Source organism: Mercenaria mercenaria, chromosome 12 (assembly GCF_021730395.1).
Source record: "Mercenaria mercenaria strain notata chromosome 12, MADL_Memer_1, whole genome shotgun sequence".
NCBI classification, from domain to species: Eukaryota; Metazoa; Mollusca; class Bivalvia; order Venerida; family Veneridae; genus Mercenaria; species Mercenaria mercenaria.
This window is the reverse complement of record NC_069372.1, coordinates 34,668,073-34,693,096: the sequence shown is the minus strand read 5'-3', so window position 1 is coordinate 34,693,096 and position 25,024 is coordinate 34,668,073. Positions and strand designations below refer to the sequence as shown.

General features: G+C 32.1%; 1 protein-coding gene across 2 annotated transcripts; it reads left to right on the top strand.

Moving 5' to 3' along the window:
• On the top strand, positions 1-22,431 carry LOC128547308 (scavenger receptor cysteine-rich type 1 protein M130-like). 2 transcript variants are annotated; one of them, XM_053519602.1, is made up of 15 exons: positions 1-66; positions 180-233; positions 480-554; positions 1,425-1,478; positions 6,325-6,384; positions 6,621-6,740; positions 6,952-7,089; positions 7,414-7,536; positions 9,311-9,481; positions 11,374-11,544; positions 11,931-12,092; positions 12,479-12,620; positions 20,299-20,471; positions 21,058-21,205; positions 22,193-22,431. In XM_053519602.1, the coding sequence occupies exons 1-15, from the start codon at positions 57-59 to the stop codon at positions 22,356-22,358; spliced, it is 1,767 nt and encodes a 588-aa protein (XP_053375577.1). In that variant the 5' UTR covers positions 1-56; the 3' UTR covers positions 22,359-22,431. The 2 variants fall into 2 exon arrangements, with proteins under 2 accessions (XP_053375577.1, XP_053375578.1); XM_053519603.1 differs by lacking the exon at positions 1,425-1,478 and having other exon boundaries at positions 39-66.
• Positions 22,432-25,024: the final 2,593 nt, after the last annotated feature.

Below are 25,024 nucleotides of genomic sequence, written 5' to 3'. Positions count from 1 at the left end.
AAGAAGCATGCACGCACCACGTACAAAATTGAACACGAACTATCGCTGTCTGAATTATGACTTCAGGTAGGAAAGGCTCACATTCTTTTGAAAAAATATTGTCTGTTTTTGATGCATAAATTATATAGATACTTCAGTAAAACATTCAAACTCTTTATTGAAATACGATTCTATTTCAGATACCCTATACCTTGAAGTTGTTGTAGCAGTGGTATTTCTACCATTGTTTGCACGTAAGTACCATATAGTAAACTTGAATAATGGTAAGTGATATTAAGCATAAGTTTCAATATTGTCGAGAAAACTATTTAACAGTGTTTTACAAAATTTAATCAAATGACTGATCTAAGTTGTATTATCTTAACATATAATATCTTCTAGATTTATATATGTAACGTTAACCTCGGGATTACTTGTGTTAGAAAACAGGATTCAGGTTTTTTCTTTTTCTATATTGATTTTACAAATTTCTTAAACAGGAGGTTTCTTATTGATTGACAATACTACAACAAATTCACCAGATTTTCAACAGAATCCGACATTAGCATCTGGAGGTATGTGAGACACGTTTTCATTGCTTCTAAGGGAAATTGTTTTTATGCCTCAACATGCTATTAAACACCGTCGTTTTACACGGGCTTTATTCATTCAATTTTAAATAAGAAAGAACTAAATAATGTATTTCAGTAGATTTAAAAGGTAAATTTTGAATTATTTAGTCAAGTTTATTGTTATTAAGTTCAGAGCCACACCGACACAATTTAGGTAATATGACGTCCTTTCAAAGATTTTTCGGTTGACTGGGGCCTCAGGTGCCCTGCAAGGTATTATTTCAGACAATAACGCGCACCTGGTTAGAACCACTGGCTTTCCTTATGCCAGATGGATGGTTTCCACACTTAGTTCTATACACAAAATGAAGTTTGAATCCCACATCAGTGAGGAGCAAGTGATTCCGAGTCAGCAACTTTAATTGTTCGGTCACTTAGCCGCCTAAATTTAGTAAACGTGTTCATCTCGGTGACATTTATATAAGCAGGTACATAAGATAGTTAGTAAGTACTCATGGAAATTATATTTCGCATGTTCGTTGAGCTGTTTTGCTAGGTTTTTCTATTTTGTTGATCTTAAATGTGTTATATATATTGTGAGAATAAAATGATTCTTCACTGTTATCAGTTTTTGGCTGCTTGATTTTTACTTTCTTATGGAGACCACACAATTTTGGTAATATACGGCCACAACTATATCAATAAGATATAGCTGTCTGTCAAATATATAAGTTTAGTGTTTCTTACTTCCATTGATTAATGATAGGCTAATATGTTGAAGCAACATGTTTTCTTTGCTTTTTAAGCCTCAATATTATTTGAATGGGTAGAAACAATATAAAACAATATATAAACGTATTTTGTTCAATTTAGGAACTATTACAGACACTTTGCAGAAAAACGGAACAACACAATTTGTCGATGCAGGTATGAATGGTGTGTAGAATTGAAAGTCGTACTTCGTATTTTTTGTTAAAATGGTGAATATTTTAAATGTTCAAAACAATGTTACAGCAATATGCAAAATTTAAACAACTTCTACCGTGTCGTGTCATTTTACATTTTTGTATAATTCATAATATTTCCTTAAGGTCAAGTAGAAATAGTCTGTGCCTTTCTGTTCAAACAGGAATGTCAGCCATTGTAAACGGGAGCAATGAATCCAGTGATTATCTATCAGTTAATAAACAGGATGATCATTAATATGCGGGGCTGGGGTAGGCGCTCCATGGCCGAGTGGTAAAGGTCGCTGACTACAATCACTTGCCTCTCACCGTTGTCGGTTCGAGCCTCACTCGGGGCGCTGATTTCTTTATGTAAGGACGCCATTCAGCTAGCTTATGAAAGGTCGATAAGTCTTCCCAGGTGTCCGCTCGTGATGAAAAATTCACGGAGGGCTTGGTTTTTCCTCTACTATCAAAGCTGGAAAGTCTCCATGTGTCGGTGCGACGTTACACACAACAAACAATAATACCAGACACTATAGTTCACATGTCTGTGTTGGCTATAGATATCCCATCCCATTACAGGTAACATAGCATGGCTTATATAAACTGTTCAATGTTTTTTATATGTATTTATTGGGCTCTTGGTATTGCAAATATTTTCTTTTACATAACATATCAGTAATACTTCATTTTCGCTATTAATTAGTGACTGGCTGGTGCATCCATGTATACGTTCTCTGTCGAAAAATATGGATTTCGGTTTGAAATTATTCTGTAAAATCATACTTTATGAAAATCTTAAGTATTTTCAACATTGAAACGTAAATATATACGCTCAATACATTCAATGGAATAATCACACTGTATTCAAAACTAAGTTATGCTGAACAAATGACATCTAAATTTTTTTTTTATGGAAAGTTAAAAATTATTTCGAAAAGGATATGACATTATTTTGTAATATAATGCTGTAAAATCGCACTAGATAATGGGTACGGCAAGAATTGGTAACATAATTCTGTTAAGGTAGTTATGCACGTTTGGATCGAAATTTTTCCTACAATGTAGGATTTGATTAGACTCTGATTTTTCAAAACTTCAGAATATACTTGATTTTTTGCTAGACTGATTTGAAAAAATTAGACCTCGCGCAATTTTTCATAATGGGAGTCTATGGGAAAATCATAGCTTTTATAACATTTTCGCGAATAGAAATTTTTCTACAATGTAGAATTTAATGAAACTTCCCACAGTTGTAAATAAACATTTGGCCTATAATGTGGTGAAATAAAATGTATAGGTCCGTTTGCTTCATTTTGAGATATTTGACGATGATTAAAGTGAACCGCACTTTCCAAGCTAATTTAAAGACATTATTTTGAATTTTTGACGTGTCAGATGTTTTAATATCATGTTTAACTTTAGAAAACATTATCAGTGTCATTGTAATAAATTTACTCACAGGTTGCTACTAATTCATAAAATGAATTTCATTTCCGTACGCCGAATCCAGGCTTTGTTCCATATTTCCCGGATAAATGACGTTACACCGTCACTTCCGGTTTATCAAACGTGCAGAACTACCTTAAATCACACTAGATAACGAAAGTACATGCTACGTGTCTTATCTATGACGTAAGTACTAACTATCATAAACGTAGACGTAAAATACAGGACATTAATTACAGGTAACCACCAAAAAAAAACGACACATACATTAGAAGAAGCTAAATATCTTCGAGTTGAAAAAGTAATTACTTAAGTCTATTTCTTTGTTTTACACTATTTGCACATGTTGAACATATGATGTAAGTACCAGCTTTCATATAAAGTAATAAGATTAGTGATGAGCAGTGTCTAGGGTAGATCAATCTTAATAATGATGTAACAATATATTTAAAGTAGAGACTTACCCTAGGCCTTCTTTACACAAGGGAAACAATCTGTTTATTTAGTGAAATTGTTGAGTGAACACCGTTTGTTAATCCTAATCCTGTCCATGTAATATCAGTGCAAAGGAAAAGTAACCTATCTATGTTAAATGTTATGCATAATAACACAGTCATGCATCTAACAGTCCTGAAATTGATTTCTTTGATTTTTCTCCTATTTTTTGATATTTTTCCCATATATATGGGTAGTAGAGATTATTCTCTTTCTAACAGTAGCCTTTTCAACATATTTTACCTTGTGAAATTCTGTGGGTTTTTACCTTTTCAAAAAAAAAAGTCGTCTGTTTGTTGACACATTACACCACAGAAAACGTCACACTTTCCCCGGGGCATTAACTTATTAGATCTTTACATAAAGTCGTAGGGAGTTGTCTCCATTTTTTTCTAAATATTTTACCCGGGATCATTTCTATTCAGCCCAAAAAACTCTTTTTCAGAAAATGATTTTTTTCAGTCTATCTACTTTGATGCAGTTAACTACACATATATCTAAAATAGATAGTTCCTACTTGAAGTTTGTATTTTTATTTACACAACCTATATAAAGTTACATCCTCACGATTGCTGAATATAAATGTCCGCCATTTCGGTAATGCGAACAAGATGTTATATAAAAATTACGAAAGACCCGTGGTGACATTTCAACTTCATTATTTCTGCTTCATGATTTCACGATTTCCACTTCATGAATTCACGAATTCACGATTTCTGCTTCCTGATTTCACGATTTCCACTTAATGAATTCACGATTTCACGATTTCCACTTCATGAATTCACGATTTCACGAAAAAACTTCACGATTTCATGAATTCACGATTTCCTATCATGAATTCACGATTTCCACTTCATGAATTCACGAGTTCACGATTTCCACTTCATGAATTCACGAGTTCACGATTTTCACTTCGTTAACTCACGATTTAACGAATTCACGATTTCATGAATTCACGATTTCAAGAAAAAGCTTCACGATTTCTTGATTTCACGATTTCATGATTTCACGATTTCTTGATTTCACGATTTCCACTTCATGAATTCACGATTTCACGATTTCTGCTTCCTGAATTCACGATTTCCACTTCATGAATTCACGAATTCACTATTCCATGAAAAAACTTCACGATTTCTTGATTTCACGATTTCATATTTCACGATTTCCACTTCATGAATTCACGAGTTCACGATTTCCACTTCATGAATTCACGAGTTCACGATTTCCACTTCATGAATTCACGATTTCATGATTTCACGATTTCCACTTCATGAATTCACGATTTCACGAATTCATGAATTCACGATTTCACGAAAAAACTTCATGAGTACTCGATTTCTTGATTTCACGATTTCCACTTCATGAATTCACGATTTCACGATTTCTGCTTCCTGAATTCACGATTTCCACTTCATGAATTCACGATTTCACGATTTCCACTTCATGAATTCACTATTTCACGAGAACACTTCACGATTTCTTGATTTCATGATTTCACGATTTCTTGATTTCACGATTTCCACTTCTTGAATTCACGATTTCACAATTAAACTTCGCGATTTCATGATTTCTTGATTTCACTTGTTCTATTTGGCCTATCCATTCCGTTACTCTCCATTCAATGAAGTGTAAACATAATGAATGGTCTGGGTTAAAGAGGATGAGTTTGTACTCCTGCATACTCCTATGTGGAGGGATATTGGTGCCTGTACCAACACAGTATTGGGTACTTTCAACACTAAAACATGTATGAACAAAATAAGAAGCCCAAGTACCTTTACTGTTTTAGACAATTCCAAAATATATAAGTATGTTTATTATGCCCACGCCATGTATGGCGACGGAGCATTAAGCCTTGCAGTTGTCCGTCCGTCAGTCCGTTATTTTGGAATCCGTCTTTCCGTCTGTAGACACATTGGTTTCTGTTCATTTAAAAGAGAATGCTTGCATGGATTGAATTTATATTTTGTATGTATATCTTTTCCACGCCTGTAACGTCTAAGCGGCTTTTTTACATTTTAAACGGCCCTACCCTTGATCAACTCAGTTTGCATACCATTTACACAGTAGGTGGCAATAGCTTACATGTGAATAAGATGCATCGCTTTTCATTTAATAGCACAATGATGAGGAGCTTACTAAAACCGAAAAAGGGACTGGAACAATTTCACATTTTAAGCAATAATGCATTCTAAAAGTATTATTTGTAAGTCTATTTCCTCATCAGTTGAGGCATTTTCGGCCAGTTTTCACTTTCAGTACCTAAACCTGGTTGTACAATTATATAACACGCCATCTTACATGTAGCGAATATCACCCGCGGTTTTCTACGTCATACATCAGTCATGTGACTAATAAAATCGCGAAAAGTTGAAATTGTACTATAATTATGAAATCGTGAAATCGAGAAATCGTGAATTCTTGAAGTAGAAATCGTGAATTCGTGAAATCGTGAAATTTAATGGTGAAATCGTGAATTCGTGAAATCAAGAAATCGTGAATTCGTGAAGTTTAATGTTGAAATCGTGAATTCATGAAGTGGAAATTGTGAAATCGTGAATTCATGAAATAGTGAATTCATGAAATAGTGAATTCGTGAATTCATGAAGTGGAAATCGTGAAATCGTGAATTCAGAAAGCAGAAATCGTGAAATCGTGAATTCATGAAGTAGAAATCGTGAATTCATGAAGTGGAAATCGTGAAATCAAGAAGCAGAAATCGTGAATTCGTGAATTCATGAAGTGGAAATCGTGAAATCAGGAAGCAGAAATCGTGAAATAATGAAGCTGAAATGTCACCACGGGTCTTTCGTAAAAAATGGATCGTAGTTACTGTTGCACCTTGAATCAATCCCGCTATAGCAAGTTTATTGCTATTTTAGTTCCTACGAAAGTGCCAGTGACATTGTACGTAAATACGTCATCTACGGTTTCATCACTTGGTAAGTGAATCATTCATAAATGCATCACAAAATGAGAAGTAAATCTTTACACTTGGAGTTGACTGAATTATGATATATGACTTTGTAAATATTTTGCTATTTGATCATGAGCAAATTTATTGACTGACCATATGATATATAAATAACAAACCGTGTCATTTAGTTTTCTATTTTTAGTATGAATGTAAATGGTTTTAGGAGAAATGTAAAATTAATGTAACTTATGTATTTTCAAGTATGTGAAGACACGATAGATACGTGCAGTCAGTACGGAAGAACACCATGCGCCGAGAAGACATATGAGGCCTGGGCAAAATCACACTGTGCTCTATATTGTGGATTTTGTACACCACCAAGTATATCTAGGATGTTATTTAAGACATAATTTATAATCTTTACTTTTAACAACCGTATCAACCGTATCAACTACAGATACGAGATGACCTTCTTGAGATCAATTTTAAATTTAAACAGAACTTAATACATTGTTTAGTAATAACATGAAATGCTTCTTGTTGAGATTATATTTCCTTTGCAAGAAAATGTTTTGACCTATTTATACAACAGTTTCAGCGAACCAAGTTTGTGAAAATAAACTATCAAACTGTGCCGAATATGATTCTGGTAATCTTTGTACTGATGATACATTTTACACGTGGGCGTATGACAACTGCAAAGGATATTGCAAATTTGATATATGTAATGGTGAGTTTGATATCTGCAACGGTAATTTTGGCATCTGCTGAGGTAAATTCGGCATCTACAACAATAAGTGTGATATCTGTTATGTAGAGTTTTCTACCTGTAATAAAGACGTTAAAAATATATATTTTTAAGAAAATGCTTTCTTTACAACTGTTGTCTGTAACCTACAAAAGGGTTTCTAGCTATGTCATGCTATTTTATGTATTTTGAAGATATCGGGAAAATAAGCAGGCCGTAAACATTAAATGAAGTCTGTGTGAAAATTATACTCGTACTGTTACTTCGATGCATTGGACTAAAACGATGAAATCATTAATGTTACAGATAGTTGGTGTGAAGACAGTAAAGGTGCAAATTGCCCACTTCTTGACTCAGCACTCAATCTTTGCTCAGACATTCCAAAAGCTAAAACCATCTGTAGGAAATACTGCAATCTGTGCAATGTCAGTAAGTGTAATTATCAAATTCTACCTATTTCTTTTACGATAGAATATCTATGGTTACAGACTAAGCGAACTTCGTAGGTCGCCAGGAATGGTCCAGAAATTCGAAGATAAAATATTTTTGCTTCCTTGATATTTTCTTTTCCCTGAAAATAAGGGATACCGAGGGCAACATTTCTCTTAAAATTCTTAAACTGAATGTTCTTACCCCAAACTCTATGGTGAATGCACAGAATAAATGAATGAGATCCTTTAGAACAAATGGTAAGCTTACCTAGGTTACTAGGTTACATGCTCTTTCTGTTATAAATAAATGACTTGCCAAAAGCATACTTTCAGGGTCCAGTTTTTCGCCGACATTGCTGCCTACATCGCTGTCAATAACACTTCCCAAGAAATGCATCCTATAGCGAGATCTTACCATGTTAAAACATTTAAAAATGAGGCACGGAATTTACCCCTCAAAATACTCAGTGTGTTAAAAAGACAAAGAACCCATTTAAAGACATGTTCTAGTACTTTTCTCTGCGGGCTGATTTTTCTAAACTTTTAGATATATTTACATAAAATTTTCTCTATAAACTTCAGCGAATATTAGAGTATTTCACCAAGTTCGTTTTAAGGTGTACAAGGATAAATAAATGACTACATGTAATTCCAAATTGGTATTTAAATTTGTGAAACAAGAACTGAAACAAGCTATGAAATAAATTTTATTATAAATTAAATATATTGATAAAGTTTCCTAAAATTTTACTTTTGCGCATATGTTTAACACAAATGATAAAATGATTATACAAATTGTAAAAGACACACGATTTTTTTTTTAAATTACTTCTGATAAAATGTCTCTTATAATTTAGAGATCTATTATTATAACTTTGTTTCCAATGGACAACTTGTTTTTCTTTTCACTTTGTAAGAGGCTTACGTTATGCACAACAAAATGAAAACATAATAATCATGGGATGCTTTTTTCTGCGTTGTTAAGATAAAATATTTGGATTTTAACTGGTTTTGATAAGAATAATTAATTTTTAGATAAATCATTTTAACAAAATATTGTTTTTCTTGCGCTTATTTCTAATGGATCATTTGGTTACATATGATATTCAAAATTTATTAACAATATACATCTCACATATATTAATGTATAACTGCATTTCATTATTACTTGTAAACAGATATTATTGCATTTGCCTTTCCATTAGATTTAATGTTTAAGTTTTTACCTGCTAAAACATTTCATTAACTAGAATTGTTATCCTATCATAAGTTATCTTGCCGTGATTCGTGAAAAAAAAACCTCTGCTATATTACCTAATTGCTAACGATTTTGGATAAAAAGTGCCCACATGTGTTACAATTTTTGCGATATGTAACTAGATATTATAGCGAACACATCCGAGATTATAAAATGATCAAATTTGATTATGCGCAAGTCATAACTGGATAACATAGAAAAAATATACCACCTTCCATACAGATAATTGTTTAAATGAATAAAACTATTAAATAACAATAGAATCATAAAAATACTAATATTGCATACCATTGCTAATACTGAAATATCTCTACAACACGGTTGCTGTTCATAACCTATCAGTGCATATAGAAATGGACAAGGACTAGAAGTTTGCCAAATGCAAAGTAGAAAACATTTGAATAACATAAACTTCACTTCATTGAAGAATTCAGAATCGCACTGTATTTTGTCATAGAGTTGTATTGCACACATGTTAACAACGAAGATCAACATGAATGCTTTTTTTCCTCAGCTGACGGAAAATGGTGTTCATGGGGTCCTTGGAACAGCTGTGATGTCACATGCGGGAATGGAACTCAAATACGAACAAGACAATGCGCTTGTCCAAAGCCTCAAAATGGAGGTAGTAATTGTGTTGGAGATTTCGAAACTTCAGCAACGTGTTCAACAGACAGCTGTCCAGGTTGGAATTATTCTTATATATTTTGTTTGTGAACAAAAATACATTTTTTTTGCTCGTACAAACATTTTCTAAATGACTTTAAAATTCTTACGCTTTTTCTAGCATTATAATAACTGAAAAATATACATTGCTTGCTATTATTTTGCGCAAAATACGTCTTTGTACATTGCTGAAATCACAGATCCTTGAGAAAATTGGCTTTTTTTGCCATGTAATATTTATTTACAAAATTGACATGTTGCGCATAGGGGCAATACTCTAAACTGGCTTGAATGTGCGGATATTTTTTTCATAGGCAAATAACTTAGCAAACATGCCTGTTCTTATATTTCAACATAATATATATCGCATCTTTGAAGTGTAAGTAAAATCTAAATTTTAGAAATATATTCGCGAAAATGTCATCAAAATTTTGATCTTCCCAGACTGTCATTCGAAAATTAATGAGGGGTTCAAGTATTTAAATCAGTCTAGCAAATAATCAAGCATACGATCCTGTCTTATCTATTTGCCTAATTTTCAAAGTAAAGTCAATGTTTTGAACAATCAGGGTCTAATGAAATTCTACATTATGGAAAAAATATCCGAACCTGCATAACTTCCTGAAGGAAGTTAATATTTCTTCCCATATATTAAAGGTTTGTATTTGCAAGTTAAAAGTACATGTACATGGTGGTTGTAGCACGTGGTCTTGTGGGCTAGGATAACGAAAGAGAGACAGGAACTTTGATAATCCATATCCATCATTGTTCGGAGAGCACTGTTTCGGTGAAAACATAAAATATGATGTTTGTTTTGAGGATATGTGCTCAAGCAAATAACTTTGTCCTAACAATGTTAAGTATTTTTACGAAAACTTCCGTAAAAGAAAATAATGAAAGACAGTATTTTAGAGTAAACTATTTTAAACTCGACTGCTTGCTACAAAGCCGAAGCAGCCCGCCCGCTTAGCTCAATAGGGAGAGCGAGGTCTACGGATCGCGGGGTTGCGAGTTCGAGCCCTTTAATAAGAGACATTGTGTCTCAGATCATACGTCCTCCGCCGCTGGTTAATGTGGGGAAGTTGGCAGTTGCTTGCTGAGAACAGGTTTATACTGGTACAGAATCCAGGAACACTGGTTAGGTTAACTGCCTGCCGTTACATAACTAAAATAAAACTGAAATACTGAGGGAAGGCCGTGTTAAACCCCAAACAAATAAACAGAACGAAACAAAATAAAAAATGAGTATTCTGTAATCATTGAAAATAACCTTTTTCAAAAGTTGCTGTATTGTTGTTGTTTTTTAAGTTTTCTACTTATACACAATGTAGAAATTTATATTAGTTCCATCAGTAGTAGTTTCACAGTAATTTTATCAAATATGATTTATTTGAATGAGAACAAGTTTGAAATCGGTACTGTATCTTTTGCCATGTGATATTTATTTAAACATTTGACATGTTGCACAGTTTCGCAATACTCAAATTTGGCTTGGAATGTGCGAAAATTTTAATCATTAGCAAATGCCTTAAAACAAGCATACGAGCCTATTTATTTTATTTAACCATATTATAGACCGTATGTTAGTTAATAATTGTAATAAGTTTCATTAAATTTAAGTTATAGAAATCTGTTTGCGAAAATGTCATAAAAGTTGCCATTTCCCCATAGACTGCCATTATGAAAACTTGTGTGAGGTCCAAGTGTTTTTTAATCAATCTAAAAAAAAATCAAGCATACGGCCCTAATTTTTTATTTGCCTAACTTTCTGAGTAAAGTCAGAAGTTTTTGAAATATTAGGGTTTAATGAAATTGCACATTGTAGAAAAAAATGATCCGAACGTACAGAACAACCTAAGCAAGTTATTGGTTCTTCCCAAATATTAAAAGTTTGACTTTGCAATTTAAAAGTGCATGGTGGCTGGAGCACGTGGTCTGACTGGGGTACCTGCAGTACGTCTTGTGGGATAGGATTAAGAAGACGAGACAGGCACTGCAATGATCCATACCCATCATTGTATGGAGACCACTGTTTCGGTGAAAACATAAACTATGATGTTTGTGCGGATGATATGTGCACAAGTAAATAATTTTGTCCTAACAATGTTAAGTGCTTTTACTAAAACTTCCGTAGAAGAAAATAATGAGGGCAGTTTTTAGAAATCATTTAATTCAGCTGTTTGTTTTACAAAACTAGAGCGATTCCGAAACAAAAGAAAAAAATGTGGATGCATCAATGATACAGTTCAGATAGTCATCAAAGTATTTCGTAATCATTGAAAAAAAAACAATTTTAAATAGTTGTTAATATCGATTTTTATAGAGTTTTCTACTTATACACAATTTAGCAATACATTCTAATGGCATTAGTGGTATTTAAGCTGATGGTTTCACAGTAGTTTTATCAAGTATAATTTCATTCGAATGTGAAAAATGATCATGTTTAAAATCGGTACTGTATGTGTCAGGCGGTAAATGGACAGAATGGGGAGAATGGGATGCTTGTAGTGTAACATGTGACGTTGGTCTGAGAAGAAGAGAACGTAACTGCACTGTGTCAAATGTACTTCTTCAAACATGCACTGGAGATTCGTTTGAAATTGGAATATGTACTACCATTGCCTGTTCAGGTAACTGTATCTTGAACAATGTCTCTGCGTTTATTCATGTTAATTTCGCGTTTTAAACTAGTCCATGATTAGCTTAATACTATATGAATTTTACATTTAACTGTTACTAGTATCAGTCACTTGTAGCACTCTGATACATTTATTTAACGTTAAAACACATATAACTCATTTGGTTGTTTTTGTTGAAGTGCTGTTGTATAAATACACAATACATTGCAGTTACCTTTTAACACAAATGAACGTGTATTGACCAAACTTGACCATAGAATTGAGGGAAAATCGAATTGCCCTGCCTTCACAAATGTTTCTAAATCATTACCTTTATCAAAAGCAAAAAACTTTCTATTAAATGTAAAAAGATGAACAATTTATTTATATGTCCGCAGCATCTGTGCGCTTGGTAAATGGAACACATAGGTATGAAGGAAGACTGGAAGTGTATCACAATGGAGAATGGGGAACTGTCTGTGATGATGGATTTGGAAGAGATGAAGCACGAGTAGTTTGTAAAATGTTAAACTTACCATGGTAACTAAAGGATCTATTTTGTAATACAGTAATAAATATATTAAATTTTGATGAAATACGTTTAATGAAGTTCGAGAATAGGTAGGTCCAGTTACCTGAATAAGGACAATTACTTTGGCAGTTCATTTCACTTAAAACGGCCATACATGTATCAGTAATGGCCAACTTTGCAAAAACATTGTGAATGTTTTATTGACTTTTCGCCGGAAGAATATAGGAAGATGCTGTGTTTGGTGCTACAAAACCCACTGCTAGTATGAAAAGTAATACCTAATAGTAACAGTATCATTTCTGATAAAGTTTAATAGTACTACAGTAGAAAACGTAAAGCAATAGTAAAGATTTGTGATCTAAAATTGCACAACACAGAACATTGTACAATTGGTGAAGAACATATAGGGGGAACACGTTTCTGTCATTTAATTTTATGCATTAAATTATTTTCTGTACCCTGTTTTTCTCGCCATTTGTATCACATGACTAACATATTCCTTTACCGGATATGATATATTCCGTAATGGACGATGCTGCAACTTCGAATCTCTCGTAGCCATTCGAAAACATACTGGACGAGCTGATACACAGACATTAGGGTGTTGGGACCAAGCAAACACACTTCCTCCACCTCTGCCATCTGTAAGCCAATATCATTTATCGTTTTACAACTGTATAGATCTGAACACCACTGAAAGAGGCATAGGAAAAACACATGTACTGCAGTATGTGCAATTTATTTCTGTTGGGAATTACAAGTGTAGGAATGTGATTGGATAAAAGGGTAGACAAACTTTTAATACTGAAACATGTATCTAGAACCAGTATTGATATTTTGAGATTTTCTATTATGAACTTACTGACATTTAGACACATCTGTGTAAATATTTAGCAACTGCTTTTTATATATTAATATCTGCAATAATCCGGTATTAATTTATGTTTAACCCCTTTTAAATTCATGAGTCAACACTTCTGTTAGTCCTCAGTGAACTTAGAGAGTAAGATACTTTTAATATACAAAAAACTGTTTTAAAAAATAAAATTGTAGAGCGATAGTTAAACATTCAGCTCTCTTCATCAATTAGCCGGCAGATTGAATCTGTAAATATAATTCATAATAATAGGGTTCTGGTGGATGGCCTCTCCTGTAATTTAGGGGTAAAGTCTTGTCTTTCAAAAAGAGTAAATTTGAAATCAAATGCTACACATGTTCATAGAAATGTTCTCATATGTTATCATGAAATATGTAAAAATGTATCATATGTTATTCACTCCGTGATTTTTAGACAACTTTCAATGTTTCTAGATAACCATGACAAATAAAGTTTTTATAATTTAAATGAATGTTGTGGGTTTGGGTAACAGGTAAACACAGAGATGTTATTAAGTTTTTGAAAAGTGAAAAGTACTCTATATGTATGTAACAAGACACTCATTTTACAATTTCAGAGGAAAAGTATACACGCTCTATTTGGGGCTATGAGGCATATTTTTCTAATTTTACTAGTCAGTCGCGAGACGTCGCAGTATTTATCTACAATAATCTTGATTGCAAAGTGAATAATGTAGAGCAAGATGATGAAAGTAACTTACTTATTCTAAACTGCAAAAAATTGTGATAAAGATATCACTTTAGTAAATATCTATGGACCTAATGGAGATAACCAAAACTTAGGAAATGGTGTCAGAGAAAAAGTCAAAGTTTGAAAACTCTTTATATATTCTTGCTGGGGACTTAAATTGATTCTTAATCCAGATAAAGATTGTTTCAATTATTTACACTTAAACAATCCAAATGCACGTGATAAGCTACACAGTATAATGTCAGAGTTTAACTTAATGGATTGCTAGAGAAAACAACATTGAAAAAAAGGGGAAATACATAGTTTAGACAAAATCCGATCCAAAAAAAAACGTCTAGACTTTTTTCTAATTTCAAATAATTTATATACTAACCTTGATAATATTTTAATTCTACCTAGATACCGTACTAATCACTCATTATTTTTGATGTCGTTAGAATTTGGTAAATTTAAAAATGGTTTGTCTTACTGGAAATTTTATAATTGCCTACTAAGGGATGAAACGTATATAAATGAAATTTAAAAAATCATTACAGAATCATTATCAAAATGACAGTATGTAATTGACACTCCAGAAAATAATGAGGATATAAATAATATACCTCTTCAAGAAATAAGGTTCAATATTAATGATCAGTTATAATTCGAGATAATGTTGCTGAATATCAGAGGAATAACAATAAGCATGCCTCACATAAGAAAAAGAAGAAATTAATAAGGAAGAAAAAGTTTTAAAAGAAATTGAGAAAATTGAAAAAGAAGCAAATATAGATTATGAATTATTAGACAATAAAAGAAGAGAACTTGTGGATTTAAGAAAGAAAAAAAATGGATGGAATTTTCATTCGATCAAAAGGTAAATGGATACATGAATGAGAGAGACCTACAAGTTACTATTGCAATCTTTAAAACAGAAACTATATTTCAAAACTTATGAACTCTTTAATTTCTGATAAAGGTGTTATTTTAAAAACACAAGACGAAATTCTTGCTGAATCAAAGCGTCATTATGAATGTTTATATAAAGTGAAAGAAACAGAAAATATATCTTTAATTGAAACATTAGGTGATTTTGTACCTAAACTTAGAAAATTATAAGCAATTCATTGAGTGGGCTCTGACATACAATGAAATGTTGAACTCTCTGAAGCGTATGTCAAACAATACAAGTCTTGGAAATGGTAGTTTTACAGTAGATTATTTATTCATTTTTTTGAAAAGATACTGGTACCTCACTAGTAAGATCAATGTATTATGCATATTCAATAGGAGAATTATCAATTACCCAGAAACAAGGAGTAAAAACCTGTATACCTAATGGGAATAATGAAAAGCTTTACTTAAAAAACTTTACTTAAAAAAATGGAGACCAATTTCCTTATTGAATGTTGCTTATAAAATCGCCTCTACTTCAATCGCTTTTCATATCAAAACATCTTAGTAAATATCATGAATGAAGATCAAACTTCATTTTTACCAGGCAGACTAATGGCATCAAACAAAGAATGTTATATAATTTGCGTTTCTATACAGAAAAAAATAATTGCCTGGTTCACTACTTCTGATTGACTTTGCGGCTGTCTCATGGAATTTTATGCACCAAGTTTTAGACTTCCTTAACTTTTGCCATTCAATAAAAGATTCAATAAAATCTTGGATCAAATTATTTTACACAAATATTGAATCCTGTATTGAAATCTGAATGTTTCTCATTACAGAAAGGCTGTCGTCAAGGAAATGCCCTGTCACCCTACCTGTTCATTCTTTGTGCTGAATTATTTTCAATATTAATTAGAAATAATCAAAATATAACTGGAATAATAATCCATGAAAAAGAATATAAGATTTCCCAGTATGCAGATGACACTTGTTTTTGGATGGTACAAACAAATCTCTTAAGAACACAACGTTAACAGTAAAATTTTATGCTAGAATTTCAGACCTTAATATCAACATGGAGAAAACAAAAGTGATTTGGTTTGGATCACAAAAAATGTAGTATTACCATTCTTTGTCCAGAGTATAATTTGTTATGGAATAATGAAGTTCTAACAGTCTTAGGTGTTAAATTTACCACAGATCTATCTGAAATTATAGATCTGAACTATGATTCAAAAATTGAAGAAATCAAGAAACTATTTGCAAGTTGGTCTAAAAGAGTTCTATCTCCAATTGGCAGGCTAGTTATTATATAATCCCTTGCTCTTGCAAAATTAAAATCATTTGTATTTTTGAGTATACCAAATCTACCACTAGCCAAAATTAATACAGTAACTATACAGAACTTTTTTTCAACTTCATGTGGAATAACTCTAGAAAAATAGTCAAAAGAAATATTATAACCCAGGATTACAAGTTTGGAGGGCTAAAATGATAGATTTAAAGTTTTATGAATAGCTAAAAGCAACATGGATATGAAGACTCATTAATTTAAATTACAAATTTAATCAGTCAGTATATAGCATTTGTCCATTTGTAAAGCAAATATCTAAGTATGGAACAAACTACATTAAAGCAAAACTACATTTAGATATTAACCCGTTTTGGTAAGAAGTTCTTTACAGTAACTATGCTCTTTCTTTAAATGTAACACCTGAAAATAGTAAACAATGTTATTCTGTTCATTTATGATTTAATCCTGGAATCAAAGTTGGAAACTCAAGTGTTTGTATAGATAGATGGATCTCTGGTGGAATTCTTTTTTTAGGTGATCTTTTAAATCTAGATGGAGAATTCTACACATACAAGGAATTTCTGGCCACTAACAACATTACAAGTAACATGTTAGAATATAGGGGTATGTCAACAGCAATAAATGAATTTCTTGAAGTAAATAATATCCAACATTTGCCAAAGAAAAATAACTATTTTATGCCTTTTCCGCAAAGTCTTGCATTAATAAATAAGGATAAAAATGGATGTATATCAATCTATAAATTAATGCAGAATGTAGGATATTATCTAAATTCTTTACAAAAATGGAACTTCAAGGATGAACTAAGAAATTCTACAGAAGCAGAGTTTTTTCTCAGAGGAATTCAATATATGATATGGCTTATAGGTTCACAGAAGGTCCAAAAATAATATGATTTCAATTTATGATTAATCATGAAATCCTTGCCACAAATTATTTGCTGAAAAAAATGAAGATTATTAATGAAGACTCTTTCACTATTTGCCAGAGTGAGCCAGAAACGTTGGTTCATTTGTATTATGACTGTGAAGTAGCTAAACAATTTTGGCTGCAGCTTCAATCTTACATAAAATATAAATGTTATCTGAATTTTGAAGATTGGACTATTTCAGATATTATATTTGGTAATACAAAAATGGAAAATGTATTAAACAAACTTATATTATATGTGAAACATTATACATATTATAGTAGTTTGAAAAGATTAAGGCCTGGTCTAGAAAATGTTAAGACCCGAATTGTTGCCACATATAACATTGAAAAATATGTTGCTAAACAAACTCTCAAATATGAAAAGTTTGAAAAGTCGTGGGAAAAGTACAGAAACTTAACTCCATAGAAATATCGCAATATGAGAACAACAAACATACTATATGAAAAGTTTGATGCAACTTTACCTAAAGTTACAAACTTATTTTTTAATAACCACCCGGTACGAGAACAGATCTCGAGTTAGAAAAAAAATGAAGCCTTTCACTCCTACTCATCACCACTACAATGGGGTCCTCCACCAGTATGTACATCCTTTTTTTTTTTTTTGTTTTAACACCTTACAGTGAAAAGGAAAACCTTAGTAGTTTGCACCGAAAGCCTTTTATAAGTTTTTTTTGTAGACTGATAGGTACAAAAGCATACTATCTTTGTTGCATTACTGTTTTTTTAATCTAATAGATTTCAACATCAGACTGGAGAAATACATTTGTATACACATATTGTTATTTTTTAATATACGTATAATGTTATAAATGGGACTAATATAATAACAAAAGTTTCAAATATTCCTTAAGAATGCAGAGGTTTTCTAGTATTTTGCACCTTTATTAGATATGAATCCTATTGTTCATAATGTAAATAATTATATACAGCAGGGTAAAAGAAATTCAAAAAGACACTACATCCATACCAAATGGTTTCTGTACAAGAGCTTGTTACAATATTTCTTACTCAGTACAAAAAAGGGCTAATTTGTGTTTGAAAATAGGTTATGTAGATAATAGAGTTCATATTTTTGGTACATAGTGTCATTTAGTTAAAAAAAAAAATACCAGCTCTTTTCGAACGCTGAAACAAAATGTTACATTTTGTTACTATAATTTCTTTAAAATGTTTTGAAACTTCTCTCTCAATAAAAAGTTACTGTAGCAAAGTTGTAGCTTAGACTTAAAAGATTGAAACTTCAGTAATGTGTCTGAAACATACTCTTAAAAGCCTTTATTATATACAAATAGATGATATTTGCATTAAGTCAACACATCAAACATGTTGAAATGTAGAGTAAGAATACTATACAATACATGACAGTTAGCTTAAGCTACAAAAGCACAAACACATTGTGAAATGATGATATTAAAGATACAAAAAAATAACATTTGAAATTAAGTTAAAATAACTGTATCTTTATTATTATTTAGGAAATTAGGATATAATAAGTTGTCATATATAGAGGATTTTGTAAGGGGAAGTGTTGGATGGCTCTCCGACCCTACTTTCCACAGTACGGGGATAATAAATTGGCAACATTTGTTGCTAATTTAAAAAAAAAATATTTTAAAACAAACTGAGCATAGATGGTGATCATAATTGACGCATGAAACAAGAATTGCACTGGATACACTTTCTGTATCACGCTTGCCCGAAATTAAAACATAACTGGCCTCGTGTAATGTTTTTGCCGTTCAATAAAGACGAAAACGTAGGTAGAAATTGTGGTTTAAGGTTCAGCCGGCTTATGACATACATAAACCAGGTATCCATTCGCATATTCCACAAAAGAAAAATTGGTTAATTTTATGAAAAGTACCGATTTCTTATAGAAACCCGAATATCAGTCGTAAGGACCTGTGTCTTTTGACTGAATGATACATCAATACCACCGCGAATAGGTGCTAATGTAAAAATTGAATCAACTATTGCTTCTTATTGTCAATTTCACACTGTTCTGTCTTTTAACATTAGAGCAGTGATGGTAAAACATGTATTTTTAAAATATGGTGAAATTGTAACAAAACGTTGTCTAACCTCTCCGCCTATGATCAGGTCGTTTTAAAATGCTAAAAGACATTGGCTTACACTTGTCAAGGGCGGAAAAGAAAGGCGAGACGGGTGGGGCGTCCCTTACTCCCAATATCTATGGACCAGTATGCTTCTTCGAATTGGTTCTCGTCAAAATATAGCGCTGTATTGAATAGGTCCATGTTAAATATCCTAATATAATTGTATTAAATAAGATTCAAAAGAAAATGACGAGTTTCAAGAATGCGACCTCTCCTAAGTATTAGCTGTGTATATAACTGATATGTACATATACATAATCAAAGGAAACCAAATATACAACCATGCCAAGCAGACATATAAACCACGAGTCTTTAGATTGTGTTTTTATTATAATTTCTAATATCTTTTTTTTTTTGACACATTTGCTCCGTTTACTTCAATAAACTACTTAGAAATCCTATACAAACCTTACGCTCGTTTCTAACATAAATGTAACTTTTATTTATTTTATATGAGAAAGTTAAAAGTTCATAAAATAATTATATAGCGCGTAGATATTGTAATATTGTACACTTTTATATTCTTCATTTTTATCATAAATATAGTCAGTGGTAGATCCTCAAAGAAAGGACTTGGCTGTCGAGAGTTTTATGACGAACGTCCTGAGGTATTTGTTTCTAGTCGTATCAACTACATAGGCTAACTGTGTTCCTGCGATTCTTCAAGTAACCGGCAGCATATCTATAATTTCTCTTCTGAAGCAGAAAAATGAAGGCAGAACAAAGACTCTATCTCCTTTATTAATCTATGACCGAAAAGATATCAGATCTCTCCAGTATACTTGTCAAAAATATATTTAATAATTGAAGACAATAAGATATCTAAATTTAAAATTCTTTTTTTGTGTCAGGAGTGGTGCACACGTTTACTCTGGAGCACATTTTGGACGAGGCGCATTGCCTCTGGTATTGGACGACGTAGTGTGTTCCGGCTCAGAGATGAGCCTGGGTGACTGTTCTCATCGATCTTGGGGTTCAAGTAACTGTGGTAATGGCGAGGATGTTGGAGTATCGTGTCAGCCATGTAAGAACTGTTATGACATTTTTCATGTTTTATTAAGTTCCCAATACAACTACAAGTAATCAAACAATAAAAAGAAAACAATTAAGGGGTTTTGATACTTGAATTTTCGGACATTGAATAGAAGAATGTTTACGTTTGTATTTTTTCTACCTTTGATAATAAATATGTCATATTTCTAAAGTGAAAATATTTACATTCGAATATAATAGATGCAGCTATATTTATAACGGACTTTTTGTAGGACTTGTCCATTGTTTCTGTTCAAATCTTGTTGTTTGTAGTTTGAATTCAGTTTGGAATTATGTCTAACATTCCAAAGTTCTTACATGAGGATCATAACTGCTCATAACCGTAGCAAAGATTATCTGCTGGTAAATCCACAGTAGTTCTATAGTTGTTGTTTGATAGTTCAGACTGTCTGCTTTATGTATGTAAAGCAAAAAGGTATAGTTGAAATAACTATGTAAACATGCAAAGGCTACGGTTTTTTGAAAATGTTCAGAGCATGTTTTCAGTATGTGCTCCATGCTTCCATAAAAGACTGAATGATTCTTATTTTGGACGACCTTGTTATATTTTTATAAAGCTCTGCATGTTCGTCTTGTTGGTGGCAGCACTTCCCATAGAGGACGCGTAGAGGTGTCTATCGACGGTAGCGATTGGGGTACAGTGTGTGACGATGCATTTAATAACGCCGCCGCTAAAGTTGTGTGCAGAATGTTAGGTTATTCAACGTATGTTTTTTTTTTTGTTTTTTACTTTTCATTTTGTACGTGTTAATGAACGCGGTGATGCGGTGATTTCTGTGCTCGGAGTAAAATATATTCGTGATCACGGCTTTTTAATTTAAAGACTGTGTTTATATTTTATTTAAATTACTGTCCATTTCTATCCTATCGACCAAGAGTTCGGTCAAGACCTAATGGCACAGAAATATTCTCAACAATACGTCATCGATTTAAACTTTCAATATCAAATTGCGATATGAGAGAGAGAGAGAGAGTCTATAGTTAACGTTTCGAAAATATGTACAAGGAATACTTTTTTCCGTATAGCTGTTTATTAAAATATATATTTTATATCTTATTTCAAACAAGTCATGGTTCGACAAAATTCACAAAGAAACAACTATCTTAAATACTAAACCCGGCGCATTATCCGCTTCATACTAAAAAGATATAAACATATCAACTGTTTGAAAAAGAACTTTCAATAGAGAATGTTTAGATCATTCATATCTTCTGTCAAAAAAGTGGGGGGCTTGGGCAGAGGCAGCCGAACCCTTTTATGTTGTATGCGGATTTGTTACGTCATTTTTATGCAATACAATTTAACAGCTATTTAAAAGTGCATGTAACATCGAAATCAAGGTTATTAGAAGTTAAAACAGAGGAACAAGTAGATGGAAAAAATTAGTCATTAAGCCTTAAAAACCAAAGAGGTTTTTAGGTTGTTTTTGTGCGAGCAATTGTAAATGCATTGGCAAGCTGAGGGTCAGCTTTCGCAATATATAAACACAAAACGGCTCATTATAATTATAATATATAAATGGAAGTTGTTTCCTTTATAAATGTAATTGTTCAATGGCATATCGCAGATATTTCAGTCTCAGTTATATTGAATGTTATCATAGAAAATGGGCCGCAGGCTAGCTTTAGTACGAAACTAACCTTGTATGTACCTTTATATGTGTCTACGACCAGACATTTTTCTACTTTTAGATCACATGCAAGATCAGATACCAGCGTCAGTCGAGGCACTGGGCCAACATACCTGGATCAAGTCGTTTGTACTGGTTTAGAGTACTCCTTACTCTTGTGTAAACACAACTTATGGGGTGATGAAGATTGTAGCCATGATGAAGATGTTGGAGTTGTATGTGCTTAAAAACGGGCATACAATTTTTATTCTACGGAACTTTCAATTATTACTGATCTATTAAAAAAGCATTGTTTCCTAATATGATTTGTTGTTGATCTTGCGCTAACACACACATTTATATCTGTTAAAAGTCTCTTAAAGTTGGGTAAAGTATTATCAAGACAGAATTGTAAAACACGATAACTACCATGTATTTGTATTGTCGGATATTGTTTACTAATGTTTTGAATTTATCAATTAGCAAATCTTGTGCAAAATTTTTGTTCTGGTTTATATCATCCGCGTTTTACCAATTTCAAACAAGTCAGTATAAAAAGATATAAGCTTCCGTTGCAAATGGACGGTATAATAATTTCGGATTGAAAACAGATTATTGCAGTGAGGCCTAAGAGATATCGCAGAAGTAGGATCAAATCAGCCTTTTTCTTTGTTTGCATTTTTTGTTTAGTTAAGGTCACTAGTGCTACCGTGTGATTTCTTTTCTTCAGTTCACTTCTAAAATCAGATATGGCCGTGTGTAAAGCAGAAATTAAATGTAATTAACATTCAACAGTTAAAGTTGAATAGATATCGCCACACACTTCATGATTATATACCAATTTAAAAATAACATTATAACAAATACGTATGATATGTAAATATATACACATGTAAACTTGTTGATATTCTAAAAGTTGTGATAACACACATAATAAATTTAAGACTGATTTATCCGATGACATCATCGGCGGTAACTTATTAATATTTATTGCTCATCCCATACGAAGACTAGAGGGGGTGTATACTGTTTTGTTGGTCATTCGGTTCTTTTTTGGTTTGTTTCCAATTAATAACTAGACAACACTTTAGCCGAAGTTCAAAGGATGATTGCACGTGGTCACTAGATGACCTGTATCATTTTCGGAATTAGTAGATTAGCCACAATGCCATTGAAACTAGAACCGTTTCCGGGTATTAAGGCTTACAGTGATTTAAGTTCATATAATGAATGTTGATGGTCAGTAGATCTCTGTTGTTTGAGAGTCAATAAAACAATAATAAAGGTCACAGTTCACTCGATAATGAAAACGGTTTTAAGTCAATATCTGGGCAATTGTTGGCTTAAGATTGGCAAACTTTAAGCATGATTGTCTGTGGTCAGTGGATGACCGCTTATATGTTGGGGATTGGTAGATCAAAGGTCAAGGTCGCAGTGACCTCGATGCTGAAAAGTTTCCAATCAATAACTGGGAAATGTTTTGGCCTAGGACTTTGAACTTCATGAGATGATTGAATGTTTTCTAAGAAGTTGAGATTACACACGTGTAATAGCTTTGATTTCAGTCTTATTTCAGTTAAAGTCTTTGGGTGCAAAATTAAGACGATAACAATAATTCTATAATTAGACATATATGTTCAATGTGAACTAGATTTAACTAGTATATTTTAAGTTCTCGACGTGCATATTACATGAGCAACATATGACACTTTTTAGTAATATAACGTAATAGAAATTACTAAACGTTCGCGTACATATACAATTATTGAAATGACAGCCTCCGTTGGTTACTAAGTGACTATTCAAATGTGTTAACTCATTGAAGATGACAGTACTTGACATTTCTTTTAAAGTTACACTTTTACTGATGATAATATTGCTAAGCTAACTTCAAATACTTTGTTAAGGAATTTTTGTTTCAATACATGTCCTTTAGTAAACAGTGTCTGAATTTAACTTTCAGCGTAATTTTATTAACATAGATTCTGTCGTAAGGCTTTTTATGAGTTCGATCAGAGGAATTTGAAAAACAGAATGGTTTCAACAGAACAGAACAAAATTTATTGATTTAAGCATACAAGCTCATCATCTTTATATCAATAAGACAGTCACAACAAATCATGTATAAATGATACATACAGGTAATATATACATTCTCATTCAAAATAGCGTTAAAGAGAATTCCTATAGTTTTTTTTCCTTTCATAGATTGTTTTTCAAATTCTAATATATGATAGGAAAATTTATGGTGAAAAAAAATGAACAAATAAAACTAATGGGTCACAAGGCTTGTTTTCGTGAATAATTGTTTTGAGCACACCCACTGTTGCTGAAACTGCTAGCGATTTTTCAACATTTTTATAATTTTCTGCTTTTTTATAAATACCAACCAAAATATGAATCAAGACAGCACAATAAGGTTTATTCGTTTTACAGATTTTATTATATACTTATTTGATATCATAGTCATATTTGTAATACTATATCATTGCAATAATGGTTACAAATGAAAATATCTTCCATATTCCATATATATTCCATATTCACTTTTGTGAACTTTTTTCGACGAAAAATACCCAAAGTGAAGAATATGTTTTTAAATTTTGAAACAAAAATCTGTTTCATAGATATTTTTCCTGTTTTTCCTATGTATAGATAATTGTATTGTGAACATAAAAATGGCCAAAAATGTATGGGTCACCAGGCTCAATTTTATATTATGACCGCTTGAATACAACATCTGTTCGGACGAAAAATGGCGCGAATCTGACCAAATTGATTATATCTTCTAGAATCAAAAAAAAAAAATCAAAATTAAAAAAAAAAATCTTTTTTTTTCTATAATTGAATACTGAATAATCTGATCTGAAAGGAGATATTGTCTTATCAATACAAAGTTAATTGTCTAACATTA

Bases quoted from the DNA above. Each gene is read 5' to 3' on its own strand.
- LOC128547308 (XM_053519602.1), top strand. The intron at 7,090-7,413 runs GTGAGTTTGATA...TTAATGTTACAG, and splicing joins CAAATTTGATATATGTAATG to ATAGTTGGTGTGAAGACAGT. The intron at 9,482-11,373 runs GTTGGAATTATT...GCAATTTAAAAG, and splicing joins TTCAACAGACAGCTGTCCAG to TGCATGGTGGCTGGAGCACG.